The 15502-nt window shown below is 44.7% G+C and overlaps 1 protein-coding gene across 4 annotated transcripts in view; it reads right to left on the reverse strand.

The window, feature by feature from the left end:
* The window catches only part of LOC130358174 (NACHT, LRR and PYD domains-containing protein 3-like), a 123383-nt gene that overhangs the window by 63044 nt on the left and 44837 nt on the right, over positions 1-15502 (reverse strand). For 2 of the 4 annotated variants that reach the window (XM_056561036.1, XM_056561035.1), the window contains 3 exons: positions 14392-14555; positions 7623-7794; positions 3570-3635 (listed from right to left, as the gene is read on the reverse strand). In XM_056561036.1, the coding sequence (XP_056417011.1) occupies positions 3570-3635; positions 7623-7794; positions 14392-14555 (402 nt within the window). Of the gene's footprint in view, positions 1-2236; positions 2438-3569; positions 3636-7622; positions 7795-14391; positions 14556-15502 lie in introns of those variants that run through there. The other 2 variants (XM_056561038.1, XM_056561039.1) reach the window with 2 other exon arrangements.

Genomic DNA, 15502 nt, shown 5'->3' on the forward strand with positions numbered 1-15502 from the left:
AAGATGTACTGGCCGCACGAGAAATTCCAGCTAACCTGTCTGAACTTATCCTTTTGGCCTCCCGCATCGACAAACATTTTTCTGAAAGACGCCAGGAAAAGGACCTTGATCTCTGGGCACCTCTCTCCCAGTATCCTTTGCAATCTACCCCTGTGCCTCCCGCCGAGGAGGCTATGCAAGTGGATCGGTCTCGCCTGACCCATGAAGAGAGGTCTCGTCGCAGAGATAAAAACTTATACCTGTACTGCGCTAGTACCGAACATTTCTTGGTGGACTGCCCTATTCGTCCTCCGTGTCTGGGAAACGCACGCACGCACCCTGTTCAAATGGGAGTGGCGTCCCTTGGTGTGAATTCTGCTTCTCCACGTCTCACTGTGCCCGTGCGGATTGCTCCTTGTGCCAACTCCTCCTTCTCAGCTGTGGCCTTCTTGGACTCTGGTTCTGCTGGAAATTTTATTCTGGCCTCTTTGGTTAATAGGTTCTGCATCCCGGTGACCCGTCTCGTCAAGCCGCTCTACATTTCTTCGGTCAACGGAGTAAAATTGGACTGCACTGTGCGTTACCGCACAGAACCCCTGCTTATGAGCATTGGACTGCATCATGAGAAACTTGAATTTTTTGTTCTGCCCAACTGCACCTCTGAAGTCCTCCTTGGTCTGCCATGGCTCCAACGTCATTCTCCCACCCTTGACTGGACCACCGGGGAGATCAAGAATTGGGGTCCTGCTTGTCACAAACGATGCCTCACATTTGCTCCTCATAGCTCCCTTCCTGGTAACACTCTGCCCCGTGACAAGCTTCACCCTCTGCCCCCCCTCCCCATTCCCACTTCTTCTGGATTGCATGCCGCTGATGTTGCTTCCCAGGACTTCTCTTTTTTCCGGAAGGAAACTCAAGAGTTGCCCCCTATGTTCTCGTCTCATTTGAAGGGACAAGGAGACAAAAAGAGGGGGAGACCTAAGGGGGGGGTACTGTTACGCCGAGCGCTCCGGGTCCCTGCTCCTCCCCAGAGCGCTCGCAGCGTTCTCCTCTCTGCAGCGCCCCGGTCAGTCCCGCTGACCGGGAGCACTGCACTGACATTCATGACGGGGATGCGATTCGCATAGCGGGACACGCCCGCTCGCGAATCGCATCCCAAGCCACTTACCCATCCCAGTCCCCGGCTGTCACGTTCTGGCGCGCGCGGCTCCGCTCTCTAAGGCGCGCGCGCCAGCTCTCTAAGTTTAAAGGGCCAGTGCACCAATGATTGGTGCCTGGCCCAATCAGTCTAATTAACCTCCACCTGCTCCCTGCTCATATAACCTCACTTCCCCTTCACTGCTTTGCCGGATCTTGTTGCCTTGTGCCAGAGAAAGCGTTTAGTGTATGTCCCAAGCCTGTGTTCCAGACCTTCTGCTGTTGCCCCTGACTCCGACCCTTGCTGCCTGCCCTGACCTTCTGCTACATCCGACCTTGCTCTTGCCTTGTCCTTTTGTACTGCGCCTGTCTCAGCAGTCAGAGAGGTTGAGCCGTTACCGGTGGATATGACCAGGTTGCTACCGCCGCAGCAAGACCATCCCGCTTTGCGGCGGGCTCTGGTGAATACCAGTAGCAACTTAGAACCGGTCCACCGGTACGGTCCACGCCAATCCTTCTCTGACACAGAGGATCCACCTCCAGCCTGCCGAATCATAACAGGAGCTATGTCCAATTATCGCTTTCTTGGGTTGCTGCTCTCGTGGACGCTGGACTAACAGGACGGGATCTGCGCAACTTTCAAAGACACGCTAGGCCTCAAAAATCCACCGGCCTCAGCAGAACCAAAACCGTGAGTTCAAATCTAAATCCCTGCTAATACTAGCGTGACTACTGGACCGCAACTAAATCCAGTGGAACAGCGCATAATACTAAAAGACTCTAAATGCTAAAGTCCCAACTATTGTCAATCTCCAGAGAAAGCTGATGTTATGCTATGAGACTGTTATGTTATTGAAGCTTACAGAAAACCTTCAGTAAAAGTTAATACTGTTACAGAAAACTCTCCGGTTGTGGACAATCTATTATTATCTACCTCCCTATCGTTCCTGGGAAGGGTGGCGGTAGGAAAAGCGTTACTGAGGAGCCCTCACCCTGGCGTCACGAATAGCAAGGGTTAACAAGCACCCTTTAATAACCGCACAGCTCCACTCCCCATACCCTACACCCCCCAGGCTATCACACTATTTTTATTTGTAAGCGTGGTATGGTATAAACTCACCATAGTGTCTTAGGTATACTGCAGTCAAACTCCAATAATCCTCCTCTCTGTGTAACATATACAGCATGAAAACAGAGAGGGTGTTTCAGGACAGCCTACAGTGATTGGATGAAGATACCAAGCACAGCACAGCAGACTCAGGGAGGAAGAGGAGTCATGCAGAGTGAGGACACACCCCCTCCAAAGAGAAGCTGAAAACCAAATGTGCAAGATATAGGGTATTTGTGAGAGAAATATAGGTGCAAAACACATAAAAATATATGGTAAATGCCCTACAAAATAATCACTTTCTTTGAAAGCAGGTTCAAGTTGTTTAGATTTGTGTAATGGGTTTGAGCAAATATTTGCAATTGTTTGCCACAGGTTCTAATTTCCACATTGTGTTTCGGTCAGTATTTATAGCAAAAAAAAAAAAAAACAGGAGTTAAACAAAAATATTTTTTTTTTTTGTGTTATGGACCCACATTTAGTTTTGTCTAAAATACGGACCAAACAACTATGTGTAATCGCAGTCTAAGACTTCAAAACATCAAGGTAATCACCTATAGAAAATGTAAAAATACCTTTTAACATGCCTGGCATTTTACTACAGAGATAAAAGTGTGTGTGAACTGGCCAGTTGAAGCACTTATTTAGTGCGAAACAGCGTTGTCGCCTTTCAGTGGTGCCCAACCCCCGTCCGTTACCATCTATGTCTTCTCCCTGGGAAACACAGTTGTGAGTATGTGCTCAATAAAAGAAATTTGCTGAAACAAGAAGACCGGTGAGTGGACGACTTTTTCCTACACATCTGCAAGTATATTTAGATTTGTAAATGACTTCTATTAAAAAATCTTTACCCTTCCTGTACTTATTAGCAGCTGTACATGAGGAAATTCTTTTTTTGTCTTGGAAATTCTTTTTTTGAATTTATTTTTTTGTCTTGTCCACAGTGCTCTCTACTGACACCTGATGCCGTATCAGGAACTGTCCAGAGCAGGAGAAAATCCTCATAGAAAATCTATTCTGCTCTGGACAGTTCCTGACATGGACAGAGGTGTCAACAGAGAGCACTGTGGGCAAGACAAAAAAAGAAATTCAAAAAGAATAGAATTTCCTCTGTAGCATACAGCAGCTGATAAGTACTGAAAGCATTAAGATTTTTTTATAGAAGTAATTTACAAATCTGTTTAACTTTCTGGCACCAGTTTTCCATAGGAGTACTCCTTTGACGAGCAGAACCCCCTCCAGCGTCCCCTGCTCCATCTGCTTTATATGTTACTGGTTTTATTGGTTCAGCTTCATGGATACTGGGAGGATTCTTACTATAAGAGGTCATATAATGTGCACTTACCTGTCAGCTCTGGGGGAAGGTTGTGCCCGAGTTTATCCAGTAGGATTTGTCCCACCAGATTGTCATCTAATAAGAAATGACAGAGAAGTTTTAAAAAGGTATCAAATCGTCTATTACAATGATAAATCTTCACCTGGACAAGAAGAAGAGGGGAAAATAATCATATTAAATAGTTATAACTTTACTTTTTTTTCAAAAGGATTTAACCTCTTAAGGACGCAGCCCATTTGGGCCTTAAGGACGCAGACAATTTTATTTTTACGTTTTCGTTTTTTCCTTCTCGCCTTCAAAAAATCATAACTCTTTTATATTTTCATCCACAGACTAGTATGAGGGCTTGTTTTTTGCGCGACCAGTTGTCCATTGTAATGCCATCACTCACTTTACCATAAAATGTATGGCGCAACCAAAAAATTACTATTTGTGTGGGGAAATTAAAAAGAAAACCACAATTTTGCTAATTTTGGAAGGTTTCGTTTTCACGCCGCACAATGTACAGTAAAAATGACGTGTGTTCTTTATTCTTTGGGTCAATATGATTAAAATGATACCCATGATTATACACTTTTCTATTACTGTTGTGCTTAAAAAAAATCACAAACTTTTTAACCAAATTGGTACGTTTAAGATCCCCCTATTTTGAAGACCTTTAACTTTTTAACTTTTCTGTATAAGCGGCGGTATGTGGGCTCATTTTTTGCGCCGTGATCTGTACTTTTTATTGATACCATAGTTGCTTATATAAAACTTTTAATACATTTTTTTATTAATTATTTTGGGAATAAAATGTTATAATAAAAAAAGCAGCTATTTTGGACCTTTTTTTTTTTTACGTTCACGCCGTTCACCGTACGGTATCATTAACATTTTATTTTAATAGTTCAGATATTTATGCACGCGGCGATACCAAATATGTATATAAAAAAAATGTTAACACTTTTTGGGGGGGTGAAATAGGGAAAATGGGACAATTTACGTTTTTATTGGAGGAGGGGGTTTTTCACATTTTTTTTACTAAATATTTTTTTTACTTTTCTCACTTTTATTTTTACACTTTAATAGTCCCGATAGGGAACTATTTATAGCAATCATTCGATTTCTAATGCTGTTCAGCTCTATGTATAGGACCACCTTCCCAGGACATACATTTACATCCTTCGTTGTTAAGGGGTTAAAGGGGTACTCCCCTGTAAAACTTTTTTTTTTTAAATCAACTGGTGCCAGAAAGTTAAACAGATTTGTAAATTACTTCTATTTAAAAATCTTAATCCTTCTAGTACTTATCAGCTTCTATTTGCTCCACAGGAAGTTATTTTCTTTTTGAATTTCCTTTTCAGTCTGACCACAGTGCTCTCTGCTTACACCTCTGTCCATTTTAGGAACTGTCCAGAGCAGGATAGGTTTTCTATGGGGATTTGCTCCTACTCTGGACAGTTCCTAAAATGGACAGAGTTGTCAGCAGAGAGGAAATAAAAAAAAAATAAAAAAAAGAACTTCCTGTAGAGCAAATAGAAGCGGATAAGTTGTAGAAGGATTAAGATTTTTTAATAGAAGTAATTTACAAATCTGTTTAACTTTCTGGCACCAGTTGATTTAAAAAAAAAAAATATATATATATATAGATATATATATATATATATATATATATATATATATAATGTTTTCCAGGGGAGTACCCCTTTAATTACATATTTTACCACTTTCTCCCATTTTCCCCACCCCACTTTACTTTACACACAAAGAAACAAAAACTCTCTCTCTTCTTCCCGTCTCCCCCACAATTACAAACCAATGTTCCCTACATATTTGCTCATCGTTTTGATCATCGCTGACCATTCTCTTACATTTGGTAACAGGTCTGTATTCGCTTCAAATTCTACTTCAAGTTTTTCTTATTTATTTTTAATAACATCATTATAATATCCCTGTATTTCCATACAATACTATACAGTATGAGAAATCTCACCTTCCTCTTCATTACATCTTGGTCTATTACTATTACTCTTGTTGCTTAAAGTGGTACTCCACTGTTCCAAACGCTGGAGCCGGCTTCGGGAGCTCGTGACATCATAGCCCCGCCCCCTCATGACATCATGCCCAGCCCCCTCAATGCAAGTCTATGGGAGGGGGCGTGACGGCCGTCACGCCCCCTCCCATAGACTTGCATTGAGGGGGCACGGCATGAAGGCATGAGGGGGTGGGGCTATGACGTCTCAAGCTCCCGGCGAAGGCTCAAACATTCTGAACAGTTTGTTCCAAACGCTGAGCAGCGGAGTACCACTTTAAATGAGTACTCTCATTAAACTTAATTTTTTTTTATTTAAATAGATTATGCCTAAATAAAAATCTTTCTAATATATGTCATTAAAAAATCTAGCTTTCACTGTTTATTTCACATTTGAAATCCTGGCCACTAGGTGTCACCCTACATGGTCCAGGAATCATTTTCCCCCCCTTACGTTGGGCACGTTTGGACCACTGCTGGCCGGGCAGCGTGGTCCAGCGTAGTCCGAAATGCGCATCCTCAGCTCTGCCTGTATATGAAACAGGCAAAGAGCGAGCAGTGTTGGAGAGGTCTAGTTGGGCACCACAGGGGGAACATTGGGAAAGAAAAATCCAGACCGGAATTATGCATTTAATGGAAAAACACTAAGGACAACTGAGGCAGAAAAGGGCTTAAAGAGTAGCTATCAACAACTAAACTATCCCTAATCCCCCTCCCGTGTGTAATTTAAATATCCCCACCCCCTGCATCTCCCTATTCTCATTGCAGCGCGAGGGAGCGCATCATAAAGAAAGATGGGCGGAAGCGAGCCCCGGCCAGGCTTCAGATGACGTCGTGCCTGCCGGGCCACGCCCACTTCCTGCCCTGAGCTACCGAAGATGATATTAATAAGGTATTTAAATTGGGTTTCACTTAATAAATTCAGGGATAGAGATAGTTAGGGTCAGGGACAGATGGGGAGGGGGATTAGGGATAGTTTAGTTGCTACTTTTTAAGCCCTTTTCTGCGTCAGTTGTCCTTAGTGTTTTTCCATTAAGTACATAATTCCAGTCTGGATCTTTCTTTCCCAATGTTCCCCCTGTGGTGCCCAACCAGACCTCTACAACACTGCCCCCTGTGGCCATCGGGGTATATACCTACATTTTCCCCCGGCTCAGGCCTTCTCATTTTATGCACCAACATTGTACTATAAAGCTGCAGTGTTCTACTTTATCAGCCCGACAGACACCGATCAGCTTCTTCTCACCTCTGCACACAATAATTCCAACCAAAGTCAGGGAAGGGGACAGGGGACCTATAGGCCGTCCAGGGTTATTGGCCTGTTCATAACTACAACCACCTGCACCACTTATATAACTTTTCTGGTTCACTGGTCAGAAAATTCATCAGATTTCTTGGATGTTTTCTCTGCAGCTGAAAATGGGAACCAGTGAGGAGATCTTTATTTTTGTGTTCATTGTAGGTATAGGGAACAGGTCACATGGTGGGGTCAGCAATGACAGTGGTGGGGTCAGCAACATCCAAGCTGATGTTTATTTAAATGATTTCGGCACAAAGCACATTGCAAACAAAACCTAAGTCTGTCCGGCTCCAACTAAACATCCGGATACCTCACTATCCTACTGTGGGCCTCATGTCTGGCCCCAAGAAAACTCACAAAGTGTCCATAGAGGAAGGTTCAGACTTAGTAGGTTTGAGCTGCAGTTCTGGCTGTGGCTGCTTCTCATCTCAGTCTCTCCAGCAATCAGCCCCCGAAGCCTCACCCGAGAAGACCTTACATTAGGGAAACCCGTAGTGGACTAGGGGTGTGGACTGGAGCAGTCCCACATCCAACCTGTCCTCCAGTCCAGGAAATCCAGCCCATGTAACATAAACAAAATAGCCCCAGCAGACTATGCTCTGCTAAAGCAGCATAACCTCTGGATTTCCTTTATCGTGCCTGGCAGAGGAAACCAGGTGAGCTATACACCCCATCCACCACTTTCCCGTATACTTTACCACATAGGTTATAACAATTTCATGATAACACATCTCATACATAATGTTACCTGTGTGACGGAGTTTCTCCAGTACAGCGTCCAGGGCAGGGAAGCCACGATTCTTCTGTAAGACATAAAGACTGACCCACAATGCTATCACAGCTTCTCGTCTTCTGGTAAATATATCCTGTAGTAAAGTCCGGGCCAATGTTTTTCTATCATTTTCTAGACTCTGGTATTTCTAGAACACAAGAAAGGTCCAACATAAGTGTCATTATATAAAGATAAACAGTTAGAAAGGGTTAAAGGGGTATTCCAACAATAAAAACATATCCCTTATAAAACCTTATCTGATTTCTGGAACACCCCTCCTGCAACTGCAATAATGGACCTGGCTCTCCTTGGTGAGTGGGTAAGCACACGCTCTCTTCATTCTCTATGGAACGGTCAAGAACAGGTTTGGCTATCTCTGATGGCTCTATAGAAATGGAGAGATTGGGTGCATGTGCCGACCTGCCACTCCATTCAGTGTGGAGAGTCAGAGGGGATAAGCTTTTATTGCTAGGATACCCCTTTATATTAACACGGTTATTTCAGGTCAGTCTCCCCTATAATGTGTAGGTCCAGAGGAAGATCATTAAAATCTGCAAATACATTAAGAACCACAGATAGGAGAACATCAGGTTGACTCTGAACCTCTCTGGGGAGCGGGGATTAAATCTCCCAATAAATGCAGATTAGGAGATAAGTTTCTTCCCCACCAAAAAATGGTGAAGGAGAAAGAGTTTCTGCGAGGGCCAACAAGAAAAGTCAGACTGCCGTAGACCTGTAGGAAAGGAGAGGTCAGCCATCACCGGGGTAGCAGGGGAATAGATGATTGAAGTTTATGCTTGAATCGGACTGAGCGCCAGAGAAGACGAGAGTAGAGCGATATAGTAGCAGAGTAGGGAACAAGAGAAGAGATGGTAGGAACTGACCACATGAGGGATCTAAGTGAGTGTGGACGTAAGAGATCATTTTCCAGTTGAACCCAGCGGGGGCCTAAAGGAGAAGAATTACAAAGGAGCAACTGGGCTAGTCTAGCAGCTCTATAATAAGAAATAAAGTTATGGACAGAGAGTCCACCAACCCTCTTATGGTAATACATGACCATTGTAGGACGAAGGTCTCGCCAGATAAATTTAAAAACATCAGCTGGAGAGCAAACAAATCTCCAATCCTACCCGGAATTGGGAGAGTGCGAAAAAGACAGAAAAGCTTTTGTAACACCACCATCTTAACTACGTGGATACGGCCCAACCAGGAAAGATCGGGTTGATTCCATCTGGCGAGGTCTCCCCTAATCGATTTATTCAGAGGAATATAATTGAGTTTATAGAGTTCAGCCAGAGAAGAAGGGAGGAAGATGCCCAGATAAGGGAGAAAGGAAGAAGAAGGGTGGAGGTCAAAGTTAAGAGAGATAAGTTTTTGTGTATTGTGGGGGGGGGGGGGGGTTATGGGGGGGGGGGGTTTGCAAAGCAAAATCTCAGATTTGGTCCTATTAATGACCAGGCCCGATACTGACGAAAATTTTTCAAAAAGGGAAAATAAGTTGGGGAGGGAAACTAATGGTTTGGTGAGGAGGAGGTCGTCATCAGGAAATAGATACACTTTGTAATTGGAGGGGCCTATATCAATTCCAGTAATGTCAGGATTATCCTGTAGGATCGCCAGGGGTTCCACATCAAGAATAAAAAGAGCTGGAGATAAGGGACATCCCTGGCGAGTTCCTCTAGCAATAGTGATAGGAAGAGGCGAAGTAGAAGGAATTTTAAGGTAAGCTACAGGTTCTGAATATAATGCATGGAGGGCTTCAACAAAAGGACCAAAGAAACCCATAGCCCGTAAGACCCCAAGAAAATAGGTCCAAGAGACCGTGTCAAAGGCCTTTTCAATATCAAGGCCTAGTAGAGTAAGAGGGGTATGAGTCGCTGATGCCCAATGAACTATATTGAGAACCTTACGTATATTATCTGGGGCTTGTCAACCTCTAATGAAACCGGCCTGGTCTCTATAGACAAGAACAGGCAGCAGGGAACTAAGGCGGTTGGCCAATATAAAGGTAAATATTTTTGTGTCCAAATTAATTAAGGAGATGGGGAGGTAATTAGAGGGGAGTAGGGGATCTTTATTGGGTTTCGGGATAACCACTATGGCTGCTTGGAAAAACTCAGGGGGAATAGGGGAGCCAGAGAGCAACATATTACATAAAGAGACAATATGGGGTAGAAGATGGGAACTACATTTTTTATAATAGAGAGCAGAGAGGCCATCGGTACCTGGAGCTTTACTCAATTTTAAACCAGATACAGCGTCTACAACATCCCCTGCAGAGATTGGGGAATTAAGAAGGTCTTTATCAGAAGGGGAAAGGGAAGGAAGAGAAATAGAACGTAAGAAGGTATTGATAGTAGAAGAAGAAGGGGTGGATGGGGATTGCTTACATAAAGACGAGTGGAAAGAGTGAAAGACTTCATAGATGCGGGATGGGTCTGAGGTGGGTACGCCTGGTTTAAGCTGGATCTTATTAACTCTATTGAGCCGTTGCTCTTGTTTGAGCATAGATGCCAGCATTCTATCTGGTTTATTTGCCCACTTGTAATGAGAGGCCTGAGGGCTTTTTCAGTACGATCCGAAAGGTTAGCATCTAGTTGGAGCCTAGTAGTGCGCACTGCTTGAAAAAGATAAGGAGAGGGATTGGGATGATGCGCAACCACTAACCTCGTCAATTTGTGCTCTAGCATAGATTGGGCCTGAGTCCTCTCCCTTTTAGGGCGAGAGGCCAGGGAGATCAGTTTGCCCCTGATATACGTTTTATGAGCCATCCAGACCCAGCCCGCATCAGAAGGTGAAGAGACATTAGTAGTATAGTATTCAGAAAGGGCGTCCTCAAACTGAGTGCGAATATGGGGCCGACATAATAATGACTCGTTGAGGCACCAAGAGAAAGGCATCTGAAACTGAAATTGGGCCAGAACCATGTCATGGTCCGACCAAACACAAAGAATATGACGAGTGTAAAGAAGATGAAGCATAGAGACTGGATTAATAAGAAGCCAGTCGATTCAAGTATAAAGTTTATGAGTTGGGGAATAGTAGGTGTACCCTCTTTGTGACAGATTGTCTTCCCTCCAGGTGTCCAACAGGTCCAGATCTGCAAAAGTCTGTGTCAGCCGGCGTTGTTGAATGCCAGATCTACGAAAAGAAGAAGTGTAAGATCTATCAAGAACTCCATTATACACCATGTTAAAGTCACCACCCCACAGTAAATGATCAGAGGTAAGGGACTGTATTCTGACAACCAGGCTTACAAACAACTTGAGAAGCCTTGGTGTGGTGTGCGGGATCAGGTGTAACCTTCATATAAGGATATACTGGCGAATGTCTCAATTTTACACCAGTTTTGAGGGTTAGCTAATGTCATTGTTTACATTAACCACAGTAGTGAAACCATATTGTGATCCATAGGTCCGGGTCCTCCACTCCAACGTAGGTGCGCAACTGCACTTGTATCACCTTAGATCACTGTTACGCCGAGCGCTCCGGGTCCCTGCTCCTCCCCGGAGTGCTCGCGGCGTTCCTCTCTCTGCAGCGCCCCGGTCAGACCCGCTGACCGGGAGCGCTGCACTGACTCTGCCGGCGGGGATGCGATTCGCATAGCGGGACGCGCCCGCTCGTGAATCGCATCCCAAGTCACTTACCTGTCCCGGTCCCCGGCTGTCATGTTCTGGCGCGCGCAGCTCCGCTCTCTAGGGCGCGCGCGCGCCAGCTCTCTGAGATTTAAAGGGCCAGTGCACCAATGATTGGTGCCTGGCCCAATCAGCCTAATTAGCTTCCACCTGCTCCCTGGCTATATTACCTCACTTCCCCTGCACTCCCTTGCCGGATCTTGTTGCCATTGTGCCAGTGAAAGCATTTCCTTGTGTGTTCCTAGCCTGTGTTCCAGACCTCCTGCCGTTGCCCCTGACTACGATCCTTGCTGCCTGCCCTGACCTTCTGCTACGTCCGACCTTGCTCTTGCCTTATCCCTTGTACCGCGCCTGTCTCAGCAGTCAGAGAGGTTGAGTCGTTGCCGGTGGATACGACCTGGTTGCTACCGCCGCTGCAAGACCATCCCGCTTTGCGGCGGGCTCTGGTGAAAACCAGTAGCAACTTAGAACCGGTCCACCGACACGGTCCACGCCAATCCCTCTCTGGCACAGAGGATCCACCTCCAGCCAGCCGAATCATAACAATCACGTTTATGTAACACTTTTCCTTTTGCCATTATTAGGTTGGTGGTATAATTTTAGTTTTTCTTGTTGATTCCTGTTGGATTACTGATGACCTTTAGCCTGTTTGACTACTCTTCTGCCTATCCCTGTATCCCTGGCTTACTGTGACTTTTGGTTCTACTGATTTAACCCTTGGTTTGTTACTGGTCTCAGCTCATGTCCACTACCCTGGCTCCTCTGCTGATCCCTGCTTTTCAACTATGCTGTTGGCTCCATTCTCAACACTGTCAATCCAAGGAATCCCTCCTCCCGCCATGTACGCAAAAGACTCATCGACTGCCAGGACCATGATCAGGAGGTCCTGCATTTCTACTGTGAGACTTTCTCTATGCATGTGTTCTCCATGATGCTCTTCGGGACTCAAGGGCACTTACTATCTAGCTGTTGGCCGATGCTCAACAAGGGCACGGTGCTATTCAGCTGACTCAAGAGAAAGTGGAGATAAAAGCCAAAGGAATTTCATAAAAGATCAAAGCAGTCACTTCAGACACAAGACGGCAGCGGAGGAGGGGGAGGGTAATCTCCTCCTTGTCTACCTCTTCACCCTTCCAGGGTAGTGCCTCCTCCATCCTGCCCACATTCTCCACCAAAGAACCAGGCCAGGGGTTGTTGACTGGAGGATTTTTCACACAAGAAATTTCGCTCCAAGGTTACGTGCGGATATTATTATTGTGCAAGGGCTTATGTTGTCCTGCATCTCCTTTCTGTCTGTACCAGGACGGCCTTGTAGAAACACAGGACACTATATTGTGAGAACACTTTGTTTCATAAACAATTCTTAAAGGGGTACTCCGGTGGAAAACTTTTTTTTATTTTTTTTAATCAACTGGTGCCAGAAAGTTAAACAGATTTGTAAATGACTTCTATTAAAAAATCTTAATCCTTCCAATACTTATTAGCTGCTGAATACTACAGAGGAAACTTTTCTTTTTGGAACACAGAGCTCTCTGCTGACATCACGAGCACAGTGCTCTCTGCTGACATCTCTGTCCATTTTTGGAACTGTCCAGAGTAGAAGAAAATCCCCATAGCAAACATATGCTGCTCTGGACAGTTCCTAAAATGGACAGAGATGTCAGCAGAGAGCTCTGTGTTCCAAAAAGAAAAGAATTTCCTCTGTAGTGTTCAGCAGCCAATAAGTACTGGAAGGATTAAGATTTTTTAATAGAAGTAATAAAAGAAAAAATCTGTTTAACTTTCTGGCAACAGTTGGTTTAAAAAAATAAAAAAGTTTTCCACTGGAGTACCCCTTTAACTGTGCACAAAGTGTGTGAGAGGTGAAAGTATCTTGCAGGCTAGGAAAAAATTAATAAAATACATATGTATAAAAACCATAATTAGATACAATTTCTTGCCAATTGATTATTATAAAGCAGTATTTATTTTTCTTTATCAGTTTCCTCGGCTACCTGGGTGGAGATACCCCAAGGCCATAACTCGGGGGAGAGTTTTCATCTTTAAGTCCAAAATGAATTCTGATAAAAAATACTGGGGTACCCATGAAGATTGACCACGCCTCTCTGACACCACATGGCTGACTCTATCACTATGTCTATACTGTGGTCAAAAGGGAAATCTCTGCCCATCCTGCCCTCAAGCCAAGCTTTAAAGTGGTACTCCGCTGCTCAGCGTTTGGAACAAACTGTTACGAACGGTGGAGGCGGCGTCGGGAGCTCGTGATGTCATAGCCCCGCCCATTCATGATGTCACGCCCCACCCTCTCAATGCAAGACTTGCATTTAGGGGGTGGGGCGTGACATCATGAGGGGGCGGGGCTATGACGTCACAAGCTCCCGGCGCCGGATTCAGCGTTCGGAACAGTTTGAGTACCCTTCTAAGGCCGAACATCCACGAGTGGGTTTAAAGGGGTACTCCGCCCCTAGACATCTTATACCCTATGCAAAGGATAGGGGATAAGATGTCTGATCGCGGGGTCCTGCCGCTGGGGACCCCCACATTCTACCATGCGGCACCCACCTGTAACAGCTTCCGGAACCGCTGGAGGCCCTCAGGCTAATACCATCCCAACCACGGGGACGGAAGATTGTGACGTCATGACTCCGCCCCCGTGTGACGTCACGATCTTCCGCTCCCCGCTCATCATGAGTCACGATTCCGCCCTCGTGTGATGTCATACCCCGCCCCCTCAATGCAAGTCTATGGGAGGGGGCGTGACCTCCCATAGACTTGCATTGAGGGGGCGGGTGTGATGTCACACAGGGGGCGGAGTCGTGACATCACAATCTTCCGTCCCCGTGGTCGGGATGGTATTAGCCTGAGGGCCTCCAGTGGTTCCGGAAGCCGTTACAGGTGGGTGCCGCATGGCAGAATGTGGGGGTCCCCAGCGGCGATCAGACATCTTATCCCCTATCCTTTGGATTACAGGGACAAGTGGATCCACCGCTACTAACAATGATATGAAGTGATCTTCATCCTCAGGATGGTGACATGGAGTAAACTCTCCCTATAACACATGATAACACGTGGGCTCTTGTATATAACACCGGCAGGTCATGACCTCTCACCTCTAGATCTGGGATATTTCGGGATTTCAGCTCACTCAGAAGTGATATAGGATCCAGGTTCTCCACAATGTAGAGCAGATCATCTTGGAAATATTCATGTATCATCCTCACTTTATGATGTTCATACTGACAAAACTGCTGGTAAAACTGCCGGGTCCCATCATCTAGGAAATGAAGGAGACGGAAGAATGAAGTCTTCTAGGACATACAGAAGACTGACAGCATCTCATGTATAATATTCCTGTCCTGGATCATTCTAGAAGACTCCACTGATCAGACATCCACAGCCCCCGGTCACTGACCGGCACAATGAGGATACAGGAGGTGACTACTGCTGTGATTTGTGGAGTTATATACAGGTAGATACCCGATATAGATATGAGATAGATAGATATGAGATAGATAGATATTAGATAGATAGATAGATATGAGATAGATAGATAGATAGATAGATATGAGATATGAGATAGATATATATGAGATAGATAGATAGATATGAGATAGATATGAGACAGATAGATATGAGATAGATAGATAGATATGAGATAGATAGATAGATATGAGATAGATAGATATTAGATAGATAGATAGATAGATAGATATTAAGAAAAATTTTTAGGCAGCACACATATGGCAAAAAGGGGTGCACACTGGATAACCCGGTCCCAGGTCCAAAATAATTATGCAAAAAAGCAGCGGCACATCAATATCCAAGTGAAAAAAATGAGTGGCTTTTATTTCAACCAAACATCTATGGGAGCGACGTTTCGCCTGTCTCACACAGGCATCGTCAAGCAGTGACTGATATACAATGTGAGGTTTAAATAGTGTACAGGTGACAGCTGGTAAATCACGTGATTGTTTACAAAATACATGGGGCACGGTATAATGTGAGGATGATCATACTATACAGGGCAATTTACACATCATAGCTATACATAGGGCACCTGGTAGTAATGAAAAACATGTGCAAACACAAAAAAAGAAAAACATATCCGTGTCCATAGATGCGCAAAAAAACATAATCATAAGTATAAGTGTCCATGTGACATAAGTGTACCTTCCTTGTAGGAGGAGTTCCATTGCGCGCGATTCCCACAACCCAAACACA

Source organism: Hyla sarda, chromosome 2 (assembly GCF_029499605.1).
Source record: "Hyla sarda isolate aHylSar1 chromosome 2, aHylSar1.hap1, whole genome shotgun sequence".
NCBI lineage: Eukaryota > Metazoa > Chordata > Amphibia > Anura > Hylidae > Hyla > Hyla sarda.